General features: G+C 48.3%; 1 protein-coding gene across 2 annotated transcripts; it reads left to right on the top strand.

Moving 5' to 3' along the window:
* Positions 1 to 3,010: 3,010 nt before the first annotated feature.
* Positions 3,011 to 9,581, top strand: CALM1 (calmodulin 1). 2 transcript variants are annotated; one of them, XM_040412121.1, is made up of 6 exons: positions 3,017 to 3,152; positions 4,544 to 4,574; positions 5,561 to 5,704; positions 6,468 to 6,574; positions 6,668 to 6,803; positions 7,277 to 9,581. In XM_040412121.1, the coding sequence occupies exons 1-6, from the start codon at positions 3,150 to 3,152 to the stop codon at positions 7,303 to 7,305; spliced, it is 450 nt and encodes a 149-aa protein (XP_040268055.1). In that variant the 5' UTR covers positions 3,017 to 3,149; the 3' UTR covers positions 7,306 to 9,581. The 2 variants fall into 2 exon arrangements, with proteins under 2 accessions (XP_040268054.1, XP_040268055.1); XM_040412120.1 differs by lacking the exon at positions 7,277 to 9,581 and having other exon boundaries at positions 3,011 to 3,152; positions 6,668 to 6,898.
* The last annotated feature ends 5,233 nt before the right edge of the window (positions 9,582 to 14,814 follow it).

Raw genomic sequence — 14,814 nt, 5'->3', positions numbered from 1 at the left:
AATGAAAACCGCTGACAACCGCATGCGGTTCAGGAGTCACGGTCATAGCCATGGCCGTGACAGCAGTGCGGGTAGTCATGGGTCTAAGTGAGTGCAGTGTGGTCAGGGGTCTCAGTAGTGCAGTGTGGTATAGTCAGGGGTCTCAGTAGTGCAGTGTTGTATAGTCAGGGGTCTCAGTAGTGCAGTGTGGTATAGTCAGGGGTCTAAGTGAGTGCAGTGTGGTATAGTCAGGGGTCTAAGTGAGTGCAGTGTGGTATAGTCAGGGGTCTCAGTAGTGCAGTGTGGTATAGTCAGGGGTCTCAGTAGTGCAGTGTGGTATAGTCATAGGTCTCAGTGGTGCAGTCAGGGGTCTAAGTGAGTGCAGTGTAGTCAGGGGTCTCAGTAGTGCAGTGTGGTATAGTCAGGGGTCTCAGTAGTGCAGCGTGGTATAGTCAAAGGTCTCAGTGGTGCAGTCAGGGGTCTAACTAAGTGAGTGCAATGTAGTGTAGTCAGGGATCTCAGTAGTGCAGTGTGATATAGTCAGGGGTCTCAGTAGTGCAGTGTTGTTTAGTCAGGGGTCTCAGTAGTGCAGTGTGGTATAGTCAGGGGTCTCAGTAGTGCAGTGTGGTATAGTCAGGGTTTTCAGTAGGTGAAGTATGGTGTAGTCAGGGGTGTCAGTGGGAGTAGAGTTTGTGTACTCAGGGTGTCAATGTGGTGTAGTCAGGAGTCTGGGGGTCCCAGTGAGGTGAGGTCAGGAGTCTGGGGGTCCCAGTGAGGTGAGGTCAGGAGTCTGGGGGTCCCAGTGAGGTGTAGTCAGGAGTCTGGGGGTCCCAGTGAGGTGTATTCAGGAGTCTGGGGGTCCCAGTGAGGTATAGTCAGGAGTCTGGGGGGGTCTCAGTGAGGTATAGTCAGGAGTCTGGGGGGTCTCAGTGGGTGTAGTCAGGAGTCTGGGGGTCCCAGTGAAGTGTAGTCATTAGTTTGGGGGTCTCATTGTGTGCAGTCAGGAGTCTGGGGGTCTCAGTGAGGTGTAGTCAGAAGTTTGGGGGTGTCACTGTGTGCAGTCAGGAGTCTGGGGGGTTTCAGTGAGGTATAGTCAGAAGTCTGGGGGTCCCAGTGAGGTATAGTCAGGAGTCTGAGGGGTCACAGTGAGGTATAGTCAGGAGTCTGGGGGGTCTCAGTGGGTGTAGTCAGGAGTCTGGGGGTCCCAGTGAGGTATAGTCAGAAGTCTGGGGGGTCTCAGTGAGGTATAGTCAGAAGTCTGGGGGGTCTCAGTGAGGTATACTCAGGAGTCTGGGGGGTCTCAGTGAGGTATAGTCAGAAGTCTGGGGGGTCTCAGTGAGGTATACTCAGGAGTCTGGGGGGTCTCAGTGGGTGTAGTCAGGAGTCTGGGGGGGTCTCAGTGGGTGTAGTCAGGAGTCTGAGGGGTCACAGTGAGGTATAGTCAGGAGTCTGAGGGGTCACAGTGAGGTATAGTCAGGAGTCTGGGGGTTACAGTGAGGTATAGTCAGGAGTCTGGGGGGTCCCAGTGAGGTGTAGTCATTAGTTTGGGGGTCTCACTGTGTGCAGTCAGGAGTCTGGGGGTCTCAGTGAGGTATAGTCAGGAGTCTGGGGGGTCTCAGTGAGGTATAGTCAGGAGTCTGGGGGGTCTCAGTGAGGTATAGTCAGGAGTCTGGGGGTCCCAGTGAGGTATAGTCAGGAGTCTGGGGGTGTCACTATGTGCAGTCAGAAGTCTGGGGGGTGTCAGTGAGGTATAGTCAGAAGTCTGAGGGGTCACAGTGAGGTATAGTCAGGAGTCTGGGGGTCCCAGTGAGGTGTAGTCAGGAGTCTGGGGGTCTCAGTGAGTGTAGTCAGGAGTCTGGGGGGGGGGGGGGGGGGTCTCAGTGAGGTATAGTCAGGAGTCTGGGGGGTCTCAGTGAGGTGTAGTCAGGAGTCTGGTGGGTCTCAGTGAGGTGTAATCAGGAGTCTGGGGGGTCTCAGTGAGGTGTAGTCAGGAGTCTGGGGGGTCTCAGTGAGATGTAGTCAGGAGTCTGGGGGTCTCAGTGAGGTATAGTCAGGAGTCTGGTTGGTCTCAGTGAGGTGTAATCAGGAGTCTGGGGGGTCTCAGTGAGGTATAGTCAGGAGTCTGGGGGGTCTCAGTGAGGTATAGTCAGGAGTCTGGGGGTCTCAGTGAGGTGTAGTCAGGAGTCTGGGGGGGTCTCAGTGAGGTATAGTCAGATGTCTGGGGGGTCTCAGTGAGGTGTAGTCAGGAGTCTGGGGGTCTCAGTGAGGTATAGTCAGGAGTCTGGGGGGGTCTCAGTGAGGTATAGTCAGGAGTCTGGGGGGTCTCAGTGAGGTGTAGTCAGGAGTCTGGGGGTCTCAGTGAGGTATAGTCAGGAGTCTGGGGGTCTCAGTGAGGTATAGTCAGGAGTCTGGGGGGTCTCAGTGAGGTATAGTCAGGAGTCTGGGGGGTCTCAGTGAGGTGTAGTCAGGAGTCTGGGGGTCTCAGTGAGGTATAGTCAGGAGTCTGGGGGGGTCTCAGTGAGGTATAGTCAGATGTCTGGGGGGTCTCAGTGAGGTGTAGTCAGGAGTCTGGGGGGTCTCAGTGAGGTGTAGTCAGGAGTCTGGGGGGTCTCAGTGAGGTGTAGTCAGGAGTCTGGGGGGTCTCAGTGAGGTGTAGTCAGGAGTCTGGGGGGTCTCAGTGAGGTGTAGTCAGGAGTCTGAGGGGTCACAGTGAGGTATAGTCAGGAGTCTGGGGGGGTCTCAGTGAGGTATAGTCAGATGTCTGGGGGGGGTCTCAGTGGGTGCAGTCAGGAGTCTGGGGGGTCTCAGTGGGTGCAGTCAGGAGTCTGGGGGGATTCTCAGTGGGTCCAGTCAGGAGTCTGGGGGTCTCGGTCCTGCAGTCTTGTACTCAGGGTCTCCTCAGTTTCAGGGTAATACATTCGGGCACAGTCCTGACTGAACCTCGTGGCCCCGCCCGCTCATTCCTCGGCACTGACAGGAGCCGGGGGGCGTGGTTTAGGGCGTGTAGTATGCCGCAGTCCCGGTGTGTGGCAGTTGGCGGAGGGATACGCTCTTATAAAGCGCTGCGGCTTCTCCACACACCCCCAGCACTCTGTGGAGCTCAGTACGCTGTGTGGTCAGTCCTCGGCATCTCCCGTCACACGGAAACCTAATCCTCCCGCCTCTCCGCCATGGTACGTAGCCTCCTCGGCCGCCTGGCCTCTGACTGTGGCCTCCCGGCCCGCGCCTCTGTGGTAATGTCGCGGGTTCTGCCTCATTGTGCCGCTACCTACCGGCTTATTCCGTCCTGGAGCGTCGGGCCGGCTGTGAGGCGCTTCTCCTGAGGGGCGGGGCTTTGGTTTGCGGGCGTTGTGCCTGCTGCGCGCGAACCTGCCGTTGACGCGCAGCCGCTGCAGAACCTCTTGTATGGCTGATATATGCATTTTTATTTAAATACTTATCGTATTCATCCCTATGGGGGTTGTAGTTCTCACTGTAGCCTCATGTAGCATGCATTATAATAGTCCAGTACGTTAGAGGGTGCCATGGTCTCTCCCGTGCCATAGCCTGCCCCTCCTGCCATTGCATTGTGCATGCCCTCTGCACCCTTCCTGTTTTTACATCCTTGCAGGTCCTGTGATGGCATAGCTGATGCCTGCTGCAGAATAATTGTCCTCTGTGGTGCCTTGGAGAATAGATGATGTGCAGGGCTCCCTGTAATAACTCTGCTATCTGTGATTCATTGCAGCCTGCAGCAATCAAACATTATTCTTCTTTCCTTGGCACGTTTCCAGATTTGGCCACCCCTGCCGGTCTTATGGTGCTGTAGGGGAGCTAATGTGGCGCGGTTAGGCGATGGCTGAGGCTCCAGGTGGTCTTGTGGGATGTTCATTGCCATCGTTCTTACATTTCATACATGGACCCCTAGAGATGGGTATAGACTGTGTCGGGGGCGCCGGTGCCCTAAAGAGGGCCAATTGGGTCTATATATCCCTACCTTACGGCTTGGATGCAAGGAGATCTGGGGGTGACGGCTCATGTGGACCCAATGGCGATGACTACGCCCGCCCTCATTTACTGGGCGGTGGGCATGCACATATCTTCAGGCTGGGTGCTGTGTTGCACAACACATCTTGTGCCGGCTAGATATGGACATGACAAGTGATACTTGGCATTACCTAATTAAACATCACTTGTGCCCAGAAATCCCATCGTCGGGGGAGGGGGGGCGGCAGAGCCATTTATACCTGCCGCACAATCCTATTCTCCTCCCCCCTTCCCCCCCTTGAAATGTGAGGGATCTGTAACCGGATGTGTGCATTCTCCTGGCAATGAAGGGGTTATTCTTCTCATCTCATAATGGAGATGCTGTAAGATATTGCACCTGTACGGGTAGAAAGAACCTCAATGCAATCCAACGGCTCAGTATTGGCTGCAGGTTTACAGTACCTGTCATTCAGCAGGATGATGGGGGTTGTCAGTTTTTATATATAATGTGTCCGGTTAATGCCGATCATCCCGTATCGCTCCACCGTGCAACGCTTCTGTCTCTAATGTAATTTATTTATTTTCTTCCCCTCTTTAGGCAGATCAGCTGACTGAAGAGCAGATTGCTGGTGAGTAATTGCTTTTTCCAGCGAGCGGGGTAATTTGGTTTGCAGGCTGTTCAGTTGCTTGTTATCCGGCTATGACTAAGCTTGTTTAAAAAGACGAGCCTGCCTGTCATCAATCACGGCCTCCGGTCCTTGTACTGCTGGGCTACTACACGGCACATAAATCGCGGCGCGCTACTGCAGGCGGGGAGGGTCCTTGACACTACGTGGAGCTGTCTGCACAATGTCAGGCTGCCTCTGAGTTGTCGGCAGTTTTCTACTCCAGGCTGAGGCACCGCAAAAACGTGGCTCATTCACTTCTTTCGCCTGCATAGTCTTACCTGACCCAAGAGCTCGCAATCTAATCTCCTTGTGTCTCCCGCTGGAACAACAACCTGTTACTTAATATGGAGTGCGGTAAGCCCTGGGAGAACCTACAGTAAAGCCTCGAGTACAGCGGGCCCCTGGCTGGTCATGGTCACAGCTAGGACCCCAGTGCAGTAAGGCGACCATGGATGGCTTCAATTGTCCTGCAAAATCGGGCAGGTCAACAACCCTCAACGCTTTTAGCTGTTTTGAAACTAACTCCCAGCATGCTCCATTCACTTCTATGGGAGTTCAAACAAAACCAACTCCTGGCAGATACACTTGCTTGGTAGTTTCACAAGTGTTCCTGCCAGAAGTCGCAGGACCCGTCATCTGTACGGACAAATACTCCCCTCTACTGTTCCTGTGCACACTGGAGCTGTAGTCTTTTAAGAAATATACAATGCATTAATCGGTTACGCGCCTGCGCATGCATGTGCTGCTTGCAGGGCATCTCCAATATCTTTTACACTACTTGCTTGGCAAGATTTTAGCAGGTTTCCTTGGGAAAGGAGAACGTAGAAAGCTTCTCCAGCACAGTCCTTGAGGGCCCACATGGCCTGTGGAGGCTTGTATAGTTTGCCGATCCAGCACACGACTTCATACTCAGACTTATTTATTTTTACTTCTTTTCCCTCTTTCAGAGTTCAAGGAGGCTTTCTCCTTATTTGATAAAGATGGGGATGGCACCATTACCACTAAGGAACTGGGCACCGTCATGAGGTCACTCGGCCAGAACCCCACAGAAGCAGAGCTGCAGGACATGATCAACGAAGTAGATGCTGATGGTAAGTGATGACTTCTTAATCGTCATGTCCAATTCTTAATTGGCCGCTTTCGGAGCGATAATATTCGGATCTGACTTTTTGGCTTCAGGAGCAGTAAATATAGAATGTGCTTTGAATGCTGAAATCCCTTGGTTGGATATCTGGGTGGGAGGAAGAAGATGCCATGTGCTCTGTGTAACCGTACAAAGGGCTAATCTGTTTTCAGTTTAAAGTGGTATTACCGCCTGTATCCGTTCCCTTTAAAATGATCCATGCTTTTGCACATTGATGTCTACGGTTTTTGGGCTTCTTGGTCTAGAAAGGCTCCTGATTGTTTTTTTTTTTTTTACACTAAAGAGGGGAACGCTGGTGAATTTGTGCTTTTTCTACTAGCTAGAAGTGTGTTTTAGCTGCGATATCTATGTCCTAAGGTATGCTGCTAGCGTACCGAAGCGTTCCTCTCAGGACGCGAGCCCTCTGCTCTTAATCATGGTGCATTAACACAGCTCAAGTGCTGGAGCGCCGCCAGGGTCCTGCAGTGCTGACAGCCACAAGTGGCGTGTTTGCAGTGACTATCGCTCCCGAAGGAATTAAACGCAGCCGCTTGTTTAAGAAGAGGTATGTTGTAGACAGGGGCTGGTGTGAGGAGTGATGGGGGAATGTCCTCTGTACCAGCGATGGCTTGTAGGTCCCCTCAGGCGCTCGTACCCTCATGGCTGCAGTTAGGTGAACAATGTCTTGAATGCTTTCACAGTGCTAATTACTCTCATTGCTTCTTACCCAGGCAATGGTACAATTGACTTTCCTGAATTTCTGACCATGATGGCAAGGAAAATGAAGGACACAGACAGCGAAGAAGAGATCCGTGAAGCATTCAGAGTGTTTGACAAGGTAACGGGTCACAGATCGCTGGTGCTCAGTCTGTGCCTTGCTCAAAAAAGGCGGACGGGATGCAGTTTAATCGCTACTTGTGCTTTCTTACAGGATGGTAACGGTTACATCAGCGCAGCAGAACTCCGTCACGTAATGACTAACCTAGGGGAAAAACTTACAGACGAAGAGGTAGACGAAATGATCAGAGAAGCCGATATAGATGGGGATGGGCAGGTCAATTACGAAGGTAAGAAAGTTGCGCAGGTGGTCCTCACTTCACTGCTACAGAATAGCCTGATGAGTTGTGGCAGACCTGCTGTCGTGTAGTCTGCTTTTTAAAAAAAAAATTATATAAAGTACAGTTCATTGTGACCTACCTGGCCTAATCTATGGAGGTTCTGCATCTCTGTGTAGAGCAGTATTCCAGACTTCAAATAAAGCAGATCTGATCTCCTTTTACATTCAGCCAATCCTGTCCTAATGGCGGATTTTGCAGTTGACTTATTAACAATCAACATTTTCTGGTATTTTGTGTGGTCCACAAGTTTTTACCAGGTGACAGAATTAGACCTTTCTCCCGTAGCGTCTGTCTCAGGTCAATACCAACGTCCGAAACAGGGCTGGAACCTTTACTGCGCATGATGACTGCCCCGAGGGGTGGACCAGGGCGCCTCTGTTCATTCACAGCCCAACTAACGTCCTCCATGTTTTTCTTTCTAGAATTCGTACAGATGATGACTGCAAAGTGAAGAGTTCTCCTCAATTTTTCCTCTAGAAGAATCAAACTGAATCTTTTACTTACCTCTTGCAAAAATGTTCATTTACTCATTCTGTTTCTGTATAGCAAAACTGAATGTCAAGAAATACCTTCTGTCCACAAAAAAAAAACAATCTGCATGTAATGGTTGGTGGTCCTGTCCCCAAAAACGATGAGTTTTAAACATCAGTTTTACAGTATCTAAATACTTGTACTACCTTTTAACAACAAGGAAACACTTAGAGGACTCCTTAAGCTCCATTTGCTAATGATTACTCCACTGTTTGGGCTGGCCAGTTTTACATGCATGCAGCTTGACAATTGAGCACAGTCAGACCTTTGTATTTAAAACTAAGATATAAAAAAAAAAAAAAGAAAAAGTTGTAAAAGCGATTTCTGCCATCGCTGGTGGATTCTGTCTCAATTTGTAGTATAAATTGTCATAGCTGGTTTACTCTAAAATTGGTTTATACCTCAGGATGGTATGGGTGAAGGATACAGATGTGGGAAGCCCCCCCACTCTTCGAATGTTTTTTTTTGGTACCAAGATGACGACACTACCCGAGGATGGCATGTCTGGTTTTTAATCTCGGTTTAACATTTGTTTGTGCTGCACTTGGGTGAACAGATGTGGAGCCGTTACAGTTCACATTTCAAAACTGAAAAACAAAATTCACTGTTGGGGAGCATCTTTGGACTCTCATAATTTTTAAAGAGGAAAAAAAAAAAATCTGCACCAGACTTGGAGACGGCGCTTTCCTATAATGTCTATGGGACTTCAGCACAACGATCAACAAGGCTGTTTGAGGGAAAAAAAATAAAACCTAAAACTTAAAAAAAATGTCCATTCCAAGTTGTAAATGCTAGTTTTTTTTGTTTTCCAATAAAAAAACATTAGTGTAAGATTTTTATTTTATTTTTTCCTTTTAATTTATCCATCCATGTACAGAGCGCTTTTCATGGCTTAGCGATCCTCCCTCCTAGTTGCATCCCTTTAACATCTCCCTGTGTAGATCTGTGAAGCTTTGGACAGGCTCCCCTGATGGGGGCCCGGTCTGGTCCCCCTGGCAGTGAGTGTATATATTTTCTAAGTGCTGAGACTCCCTTCTTTCTCTGCATCAACCTCTAGTCTTAAAGTGTGGCACATGGAGAAGCCTTTAATTTGCATGCACGAAGGTGTTCTGAAAAAGGCACGTTTTGCCTAATAATGAGTTTTTATTTAAAACATTTTTTTTGTCGGTAAACTGAGGACTAAAGGTGTGAATCCTAGGGATGGGCAGCTGTGGGCACCTCGTCTGTGTTTATTAGCATTTATGGCTGTCTCTACCAGTCTAGAGGGAGGGGGGTGATGGTGGGCGATGCATTGTCTGCATTCGGCAGGAGATTTTGGTGGTTGCAGGAGAAGCGGCCATCTTGAAGGTTGAACTGTACCTATGATTGCAGAGTATAAACCACCGTGACCATGCCGGTCTTGGGGCGCGTGTTTCTTCAGCTGATGAACAGGCTTCCTCATCTGTATAGCATTGTCCTGGCTGTGTGACTTCAAAGGTGTTGCACTGATGTCTATGGACCTAGATGTGACTGCAGTGGATAATTTGTAAAATATTTCAGGCTTTTGAGAAGATTGGCAGGGGTGTAACAGATTCTTCCATATCGGGCTGCAGCCTTGGCCTACAAAGCTGTATATCCGGCCACGCGCTATATCCTCCCATCCATTTCATGCAGTTGGAAGAAACAAGCTTGATTTGGCTCCTTCCTGGGCGCCCTTAGGCGTTGTGTGAGTGGATTGTTAATACATTTTGGCGACTTAGAAAACAATCTAGTAGGTGTCACCAGTCTTCATTTCATTAACTGATCAGTTAGACCCCCTCCCTACTCCTTGGCACCACTAACGTGGATGGTGGCAGAATATCAAAGATTTAGAACATGGCGGTGGTAGAAGGCAACGCTTGGTGCGCGTAGGGTAGGCCAGGGCGAGGCTTGAAATTCATCTCCTGCTTTTCAATTCCTATCATTGTCATTTCTGGGCCATTGTTGGTGGCGATCCCATGTGGGACAGCGTGGACGTGGCACTCCTCCCTGCGCTCATTCTACCATGGCTTGACTGGAAGCTTGTGCTAATTCTGAATCTGTGCTTGCAGTTTAGGGAAACATAAAAAAAAAATTAAAACACGCTAAGCCTTGAAACAAAAGACCTGGATAGAGTAAATGGCTGTCCTGTATTGCAACTGAAATTAATAAAGCCAAATAAAAAACAAAATATATATAAAAATATATAGCCCTTGTCTTTACTTATTGATAGAGACTGGGGGGTTAACTGGAGTACCCCAAAACCAAGCCTCTTTGCTGAGCATCCTCTCTGAATCGGTCCGCAATGCAATAGGTGAGACCTACTGTCAACCACAGAACCACACTGCTATCTCTTTAAAAGCCTTAGGCCTCTTTCACACGGGTGTTGCGGGTGCGTTGCGGGAACATGCACGATTTTTCCGCGTGAATGCAAAATATTGTAATGCGTTTTGCACTCGCGTGAGAAAAATCGCGCATGTTTGGTACCCAAACACTAACTTCTTCACAGAAGTTCGGGCTTGGGATCAGTGTTCTGTAGATTGTATTATTTTCCCTTATAACATGGTTATAAGGGAAAATAATAGCATTCTGAATACAGAATGCAAAGTAAAATAGGGCTGGAGGGGTTAAATTTTTTTTTAACTCACCTTAGTCCACTTGATCGCGCAGCCAGCAACTCTTCTGTCTCCTTCTTTGCTGATTGCAGGAAAAGGACCTGTGGTGACGTCACTCCGGTCATCACATGATCCATCACCATGGTAAAAGATCATGTGATGACCGGAGTGACGTCACCACAGGTCCTTTTCGTGCAATCAGCAAAGAAGGATTCAGAAGAGAAGCCGGGCTGCGCGATCAAGTGGACTAAGGTGAGTTTAATAATTATTAATAATTTTTTTTTTTAACCCTTCCAGCCCTATTTTACTATGTGTTCAGAATGCTATTATTTTCCCTTATAACCATGTTATAAGGGAAAATAATAATGATCGGGTCTCCATCCCAAACATCTAGCAACCGTGCGTGAAAATCGCATCGCATCCGCACTTGCTTATGGATGCTAGCGATTTTCACGCAACCCCATTCATTTCTATGGGGGCCTGCGTTACATGAAAAACGCATAAAGAGGAGCATGCTGCAATTTTCACGCAACGCACAAGGTGATGCGTGAAAATCACCGCTCGTGTGCACAGCCCCATAGAAATGAATGGGTCATGATTCAGTGCGGGTGCAATGCGTTCAACTCACGCATCGCATCCGCGCGGAATACTCGCCCGTGTGAAAGGGGCCTTAGAACTGTGCATGATATTGCACCTCGGATCAAATCGGGGTGAGCTGAAATAGAGACATTGCCAGTGTACAGGAGTGGTGCTGTTTCTAGAAAAGACTCCTTTTTATAAATAAGCTCTTTAAATTCAGTGCGTGATGACATCTTAAAGGGCTTGTCCAGGAGTAGAAAAACATGGCTACTCTCTTTCAGAAACCGCACCACACCTGCCCTTTTGTGTCTGGTAAAGTGAATAGGGCTGAGCTGCAGTTCCACACACAACCTGTGGACAGGTGTGGTGCTGCTTATGTTTTTCTGATCCTGGATTACCCTTGAATATACTTTGTCCACATTTATCATTTGATTAAACCGGTTTCCTGGCGTGAAAAAATTGCATGACTTTTTCAACGGCACTTGCACAGAAAAGTTTGTGCAAGTGTTTTAATCCGCCAGCCTTGCCACTATCGCAAAAAGAGGGTGTGGCGACGACGGGAAGGACTTCAATGGGCCTTGCCACATTTATCATAATCTATGCCAGTTTTCTGTTTGTAGAAGAACACTGAAATCTACCCCACCCAGGGGTTCATGTTAGCAGACTGCCCGATGCTGCGCCTGATTTAGTAAAAATGCTGTGGAATTGAAAGACAAAAGGCCAGATTTATCAAACCCAGGTGATGTACACCGGGCTTTGATAACCAGGGCGTGCTGCCGGATGCTGTACCTGATTTAGGGCTGTTTCACATGAGCGAGTCCATTGCGGGAACTACGCTCCGTGTGTGAGCGTGATCCTCCGTTCTGGACTTGCAGGAGCGCACAGCATTATCATCATTTATAATGCTGTGTACCTCTGCTTGACCTTATTGCTACAGAATCATACTGACTGCTTTATATCACTTTGATCCTGTAGAAGTAAGGTCAATCGGAGGTACACAGCATTATAAGTCAGTGTAATGCCGTGCGGTCCTGCAAGTCTAGAACGGAGGATCCCGCTCGCACATGGAGCTTGATTTCCGCAATGGCCCCGCTCGTGTGCAACAGCCCTTCGGGTGACTCCACACGTTGCAGATTTTGTTGCAGTTTTTTCAACGACAAAAAAATCGGTTCAATTCACCTGAATGGGGCTTGCAGAAATCCATGCGCTTGCCGCCCCATTCAAATGAACGGAAAATTCTGCAGCGTGTGGAGGCACCCTAAATCGGGTGCAGCATCTAACAGCCCAGCGTACGGTGCTGAGCTTTGATAAATCTGGCCTTTTTGTCTTTCAATTCCACAATTTTTTAAAAACTCTGCTTGCTGTCTAGAGGCGCAGAAACCATCCAGATCACAAGGGCAGGGCTTTATTCCAAAATTGCTATTATATGCTAAGCATTTGTGTGTGCAGGCGTGTGTCAATTTCTGGATTATAAACAAAAATGACCTTGTTAACTGATAGCAAGCAGAGCTCTTGAAAAGTAGTAAAACAACGTCTGTTAGAAAGCTGCAACATACAATGATATGGGTGAGCTGAGCGCTGTCAGGTTTGGGCCAGTCATTTACCCCACAATGTGACTTTACATTTCTTAATTTGAACAAGGTGCTGGATTACACAAATTAGCTGTACCCATAGGTGTCTTGTGGAGTTGGCATGGGCCGCCACCCAAAAGGAAAAATCCAGCTGTGCATCAGGCACGCCCTGGAGTCATCCTCTGGTGGGCCATCCTAACCCCTTATTGCATTGGGTATTGCTGTAAGTCCCCATTGACTTACATTGTGTGCCAGGACGGATTCGTTTGGCTCAGTTTCGTCAGACGGACACCAAAACGCTGCAAGCAGCGTCCGCCTCCAAAGCAGAATGATGACTGATCAGAGGCAAACTGATGTATTCTGAGCGGATCCTTATCCAGAATGCATTAACGGCAAAACTGATCCGTTTTGGACCGCTTGTGAGAGCCCTGAACGGATCTCACCGAAAGCCAAAACGCCAGTGTGAAAGTAGCCTTATCAGGCATTAGTCTACAGCAGGGGTCAGCCACCTCTAGCGCTCCAGCTGTTGTCAAACTACAACTCCCAGCATGCAACAACTGAGCAGGTGTGCATGCTGGGAGTTGTAGTTTCACAATAGCTAGTGGATGCTGGTCGGTGGAAAGCTGGGTTACAACAAATCTGTTCCATTACACATCTTGGTGCATAAAATAGAGAAAAAAAACGGAATTTTTAGGACCACCTCTCTAGTGGTAGATTTAGGAGACGTAGAACTGAATAACAAATTTTCCCTTTCACGCAGTTTTGGGTGGGGGGCACATTACGGGAGTGGCTCCAGCAGAGACCTCTGTGCCTTCTTTTATTCTCGGGAAGTAAGTGATTCTCATCGTCTCTAAACCAATTACCCCCTAGTGAGCGATGATTCAGCCTATTATCCCTAGGGCGATGCGCAGTCATGATTTTACATGGAACTTCCCAGCTGAATATTACATGGCAGCTATTGCAGCCCTGCGCTGCCATTCAGGTTTGGAGTGTGGGCGACGTGTGTTGTCTTACAGCTTAGCTACAATAGGACAAGGTTTGGGAGGGTGGCTGCATACCTTATAGTTATTGGAGGTGAGGTATAAATCAGGCTACGTGCCCCCAGAATTGGCTATGAGACAATTTGCATAATTCTGGGGTACATGCAGAGCAGGTTCAGAATTCTTCAGAGCGGAAATCTCTGCTCTAAAGCTGTTATAGTGATTTGCATTCTTGGAAGATGTCATCTGATGTAGGAAAAGGTGGGGGTTCTGTTCACGAACTTGCTCACATTTCCAGTATCAACCAGCAGAATATTGAGTGCAGCTCTGGAGTATAATACAGGATGTAACACAGGATCAGTACAGGATAAGTAATATAATGTATGTACACAGTGACTTCACCAGCACAATGGTGAGTTCAGCTCTGGAGTATAATACAGGATGTAACTCAGGATCAGTAATGTATGTACACAGTGACTCCACCAGCAGAACAGTGAGTGCAGCTCTGGAGTATAATACAGAATGTAACAGGATCAGTACAGGATAAGTAATGTATGTACACAGTGACTGCACCAGAACAATGGTGAGTTCAGCTCTGGAGAATAATACAGGTTGTAACTAAGGGTCAGGTGCACACTTTGCTTTTGTTGTGCTTATTAATGCAAGCTATATTAGGCTGGACAAAGGCTAGCTGTAGGACAGGTGCATGCAGTCTTTTGTCCTATGTTGTGAGCTGTTTCAGACTGACGTGAAACCTTCCCCCGTCCCATGATCACTAGCTTGTCACATACTTATGTCATTGATGTGGTTTCCAGAAACCTTTACCTCATGTGTGGCTCATATCAGCAGCTCCTCTTATAATGCGCTGCACTATTATAATCTCCAGACTTTCGGGTTACCGGCCCTCGATGGCGGGGCCAAACGGCGACTCGAGTCATACAATATGACGATGGGGACGTCACATTGCATCAAATGATTGTCAATTGTGTTGCGTGACTGCAACGTGACAATGAACCCAACGCTGTTGTATTTGTGGTGGCAGGTCCCAAGTCACGCACAACTTATTGTAACTTAGCTGTCTTTTTACCGCCAAATCACGGCACTAAAATAGTTGCACAGCAAGCTGCACAGTGTTTTTGGTTTGCGAGGCATAGCCCCAGCCTTAGGCCTTATGCACACGGCCGTTGCTTCTGTGGGGTTCCGTGCCTCCGTTCGACATCAGACCTTCTGGATTGCTGACCCATTCAAGTGAATGGGTCCTCATTTGTGATGCGGTGAGCACACGGCCGGTGGCTGCATATTTCGGACCCGCTGTCCGTGGGCCGCATGTGCATTAGGCTTTAGACTGCAGCGTCATCACACTTTTGGAAATTCACCACTTTGTTTTTTTTTCTTTTCTTCCTGGAGCATATCTTCAAAAAATACCTAGATGTTCTTCATTCCTGTGTCGAGGATTATGTTATTGCTTTGTCCGCTTCACTACAGATTTGTCATAAGGTATTTAGTGCTAGTTGTATAGTCCGTGATGCCAGATATAGAATCCAGAGCAGCCAGCAGATGATTCCCCATCTCTAGACTCGTTTGCCTTTTAAGTTCTCGGATTCCCTCTGCTTCGTGTCCTGGAGTTTCTTTCTACTCCTGACTGGCTGCAACGGACGATGGATGCAGGAATATTTTCTGCACAAGG

Source organism: Bufo bufo, chromosome 11 (genome assembly GCF_905171765.1).
Source record: "Bufo bufo chromosome 11, aBufBuf1.1, whole genome shotgun sequence".
Taxonomy (NCBI): Eukaryota; Metazoa; Chordata; class Amphibia; order Anura; family Bufonidae; genus Bufo; species Bufo bufo.
The sequence above is the reverse complement of the archived record's forward strand: the minus strand, read 5'-3'. Positions and strand labels throughout refer to the sequence as shown.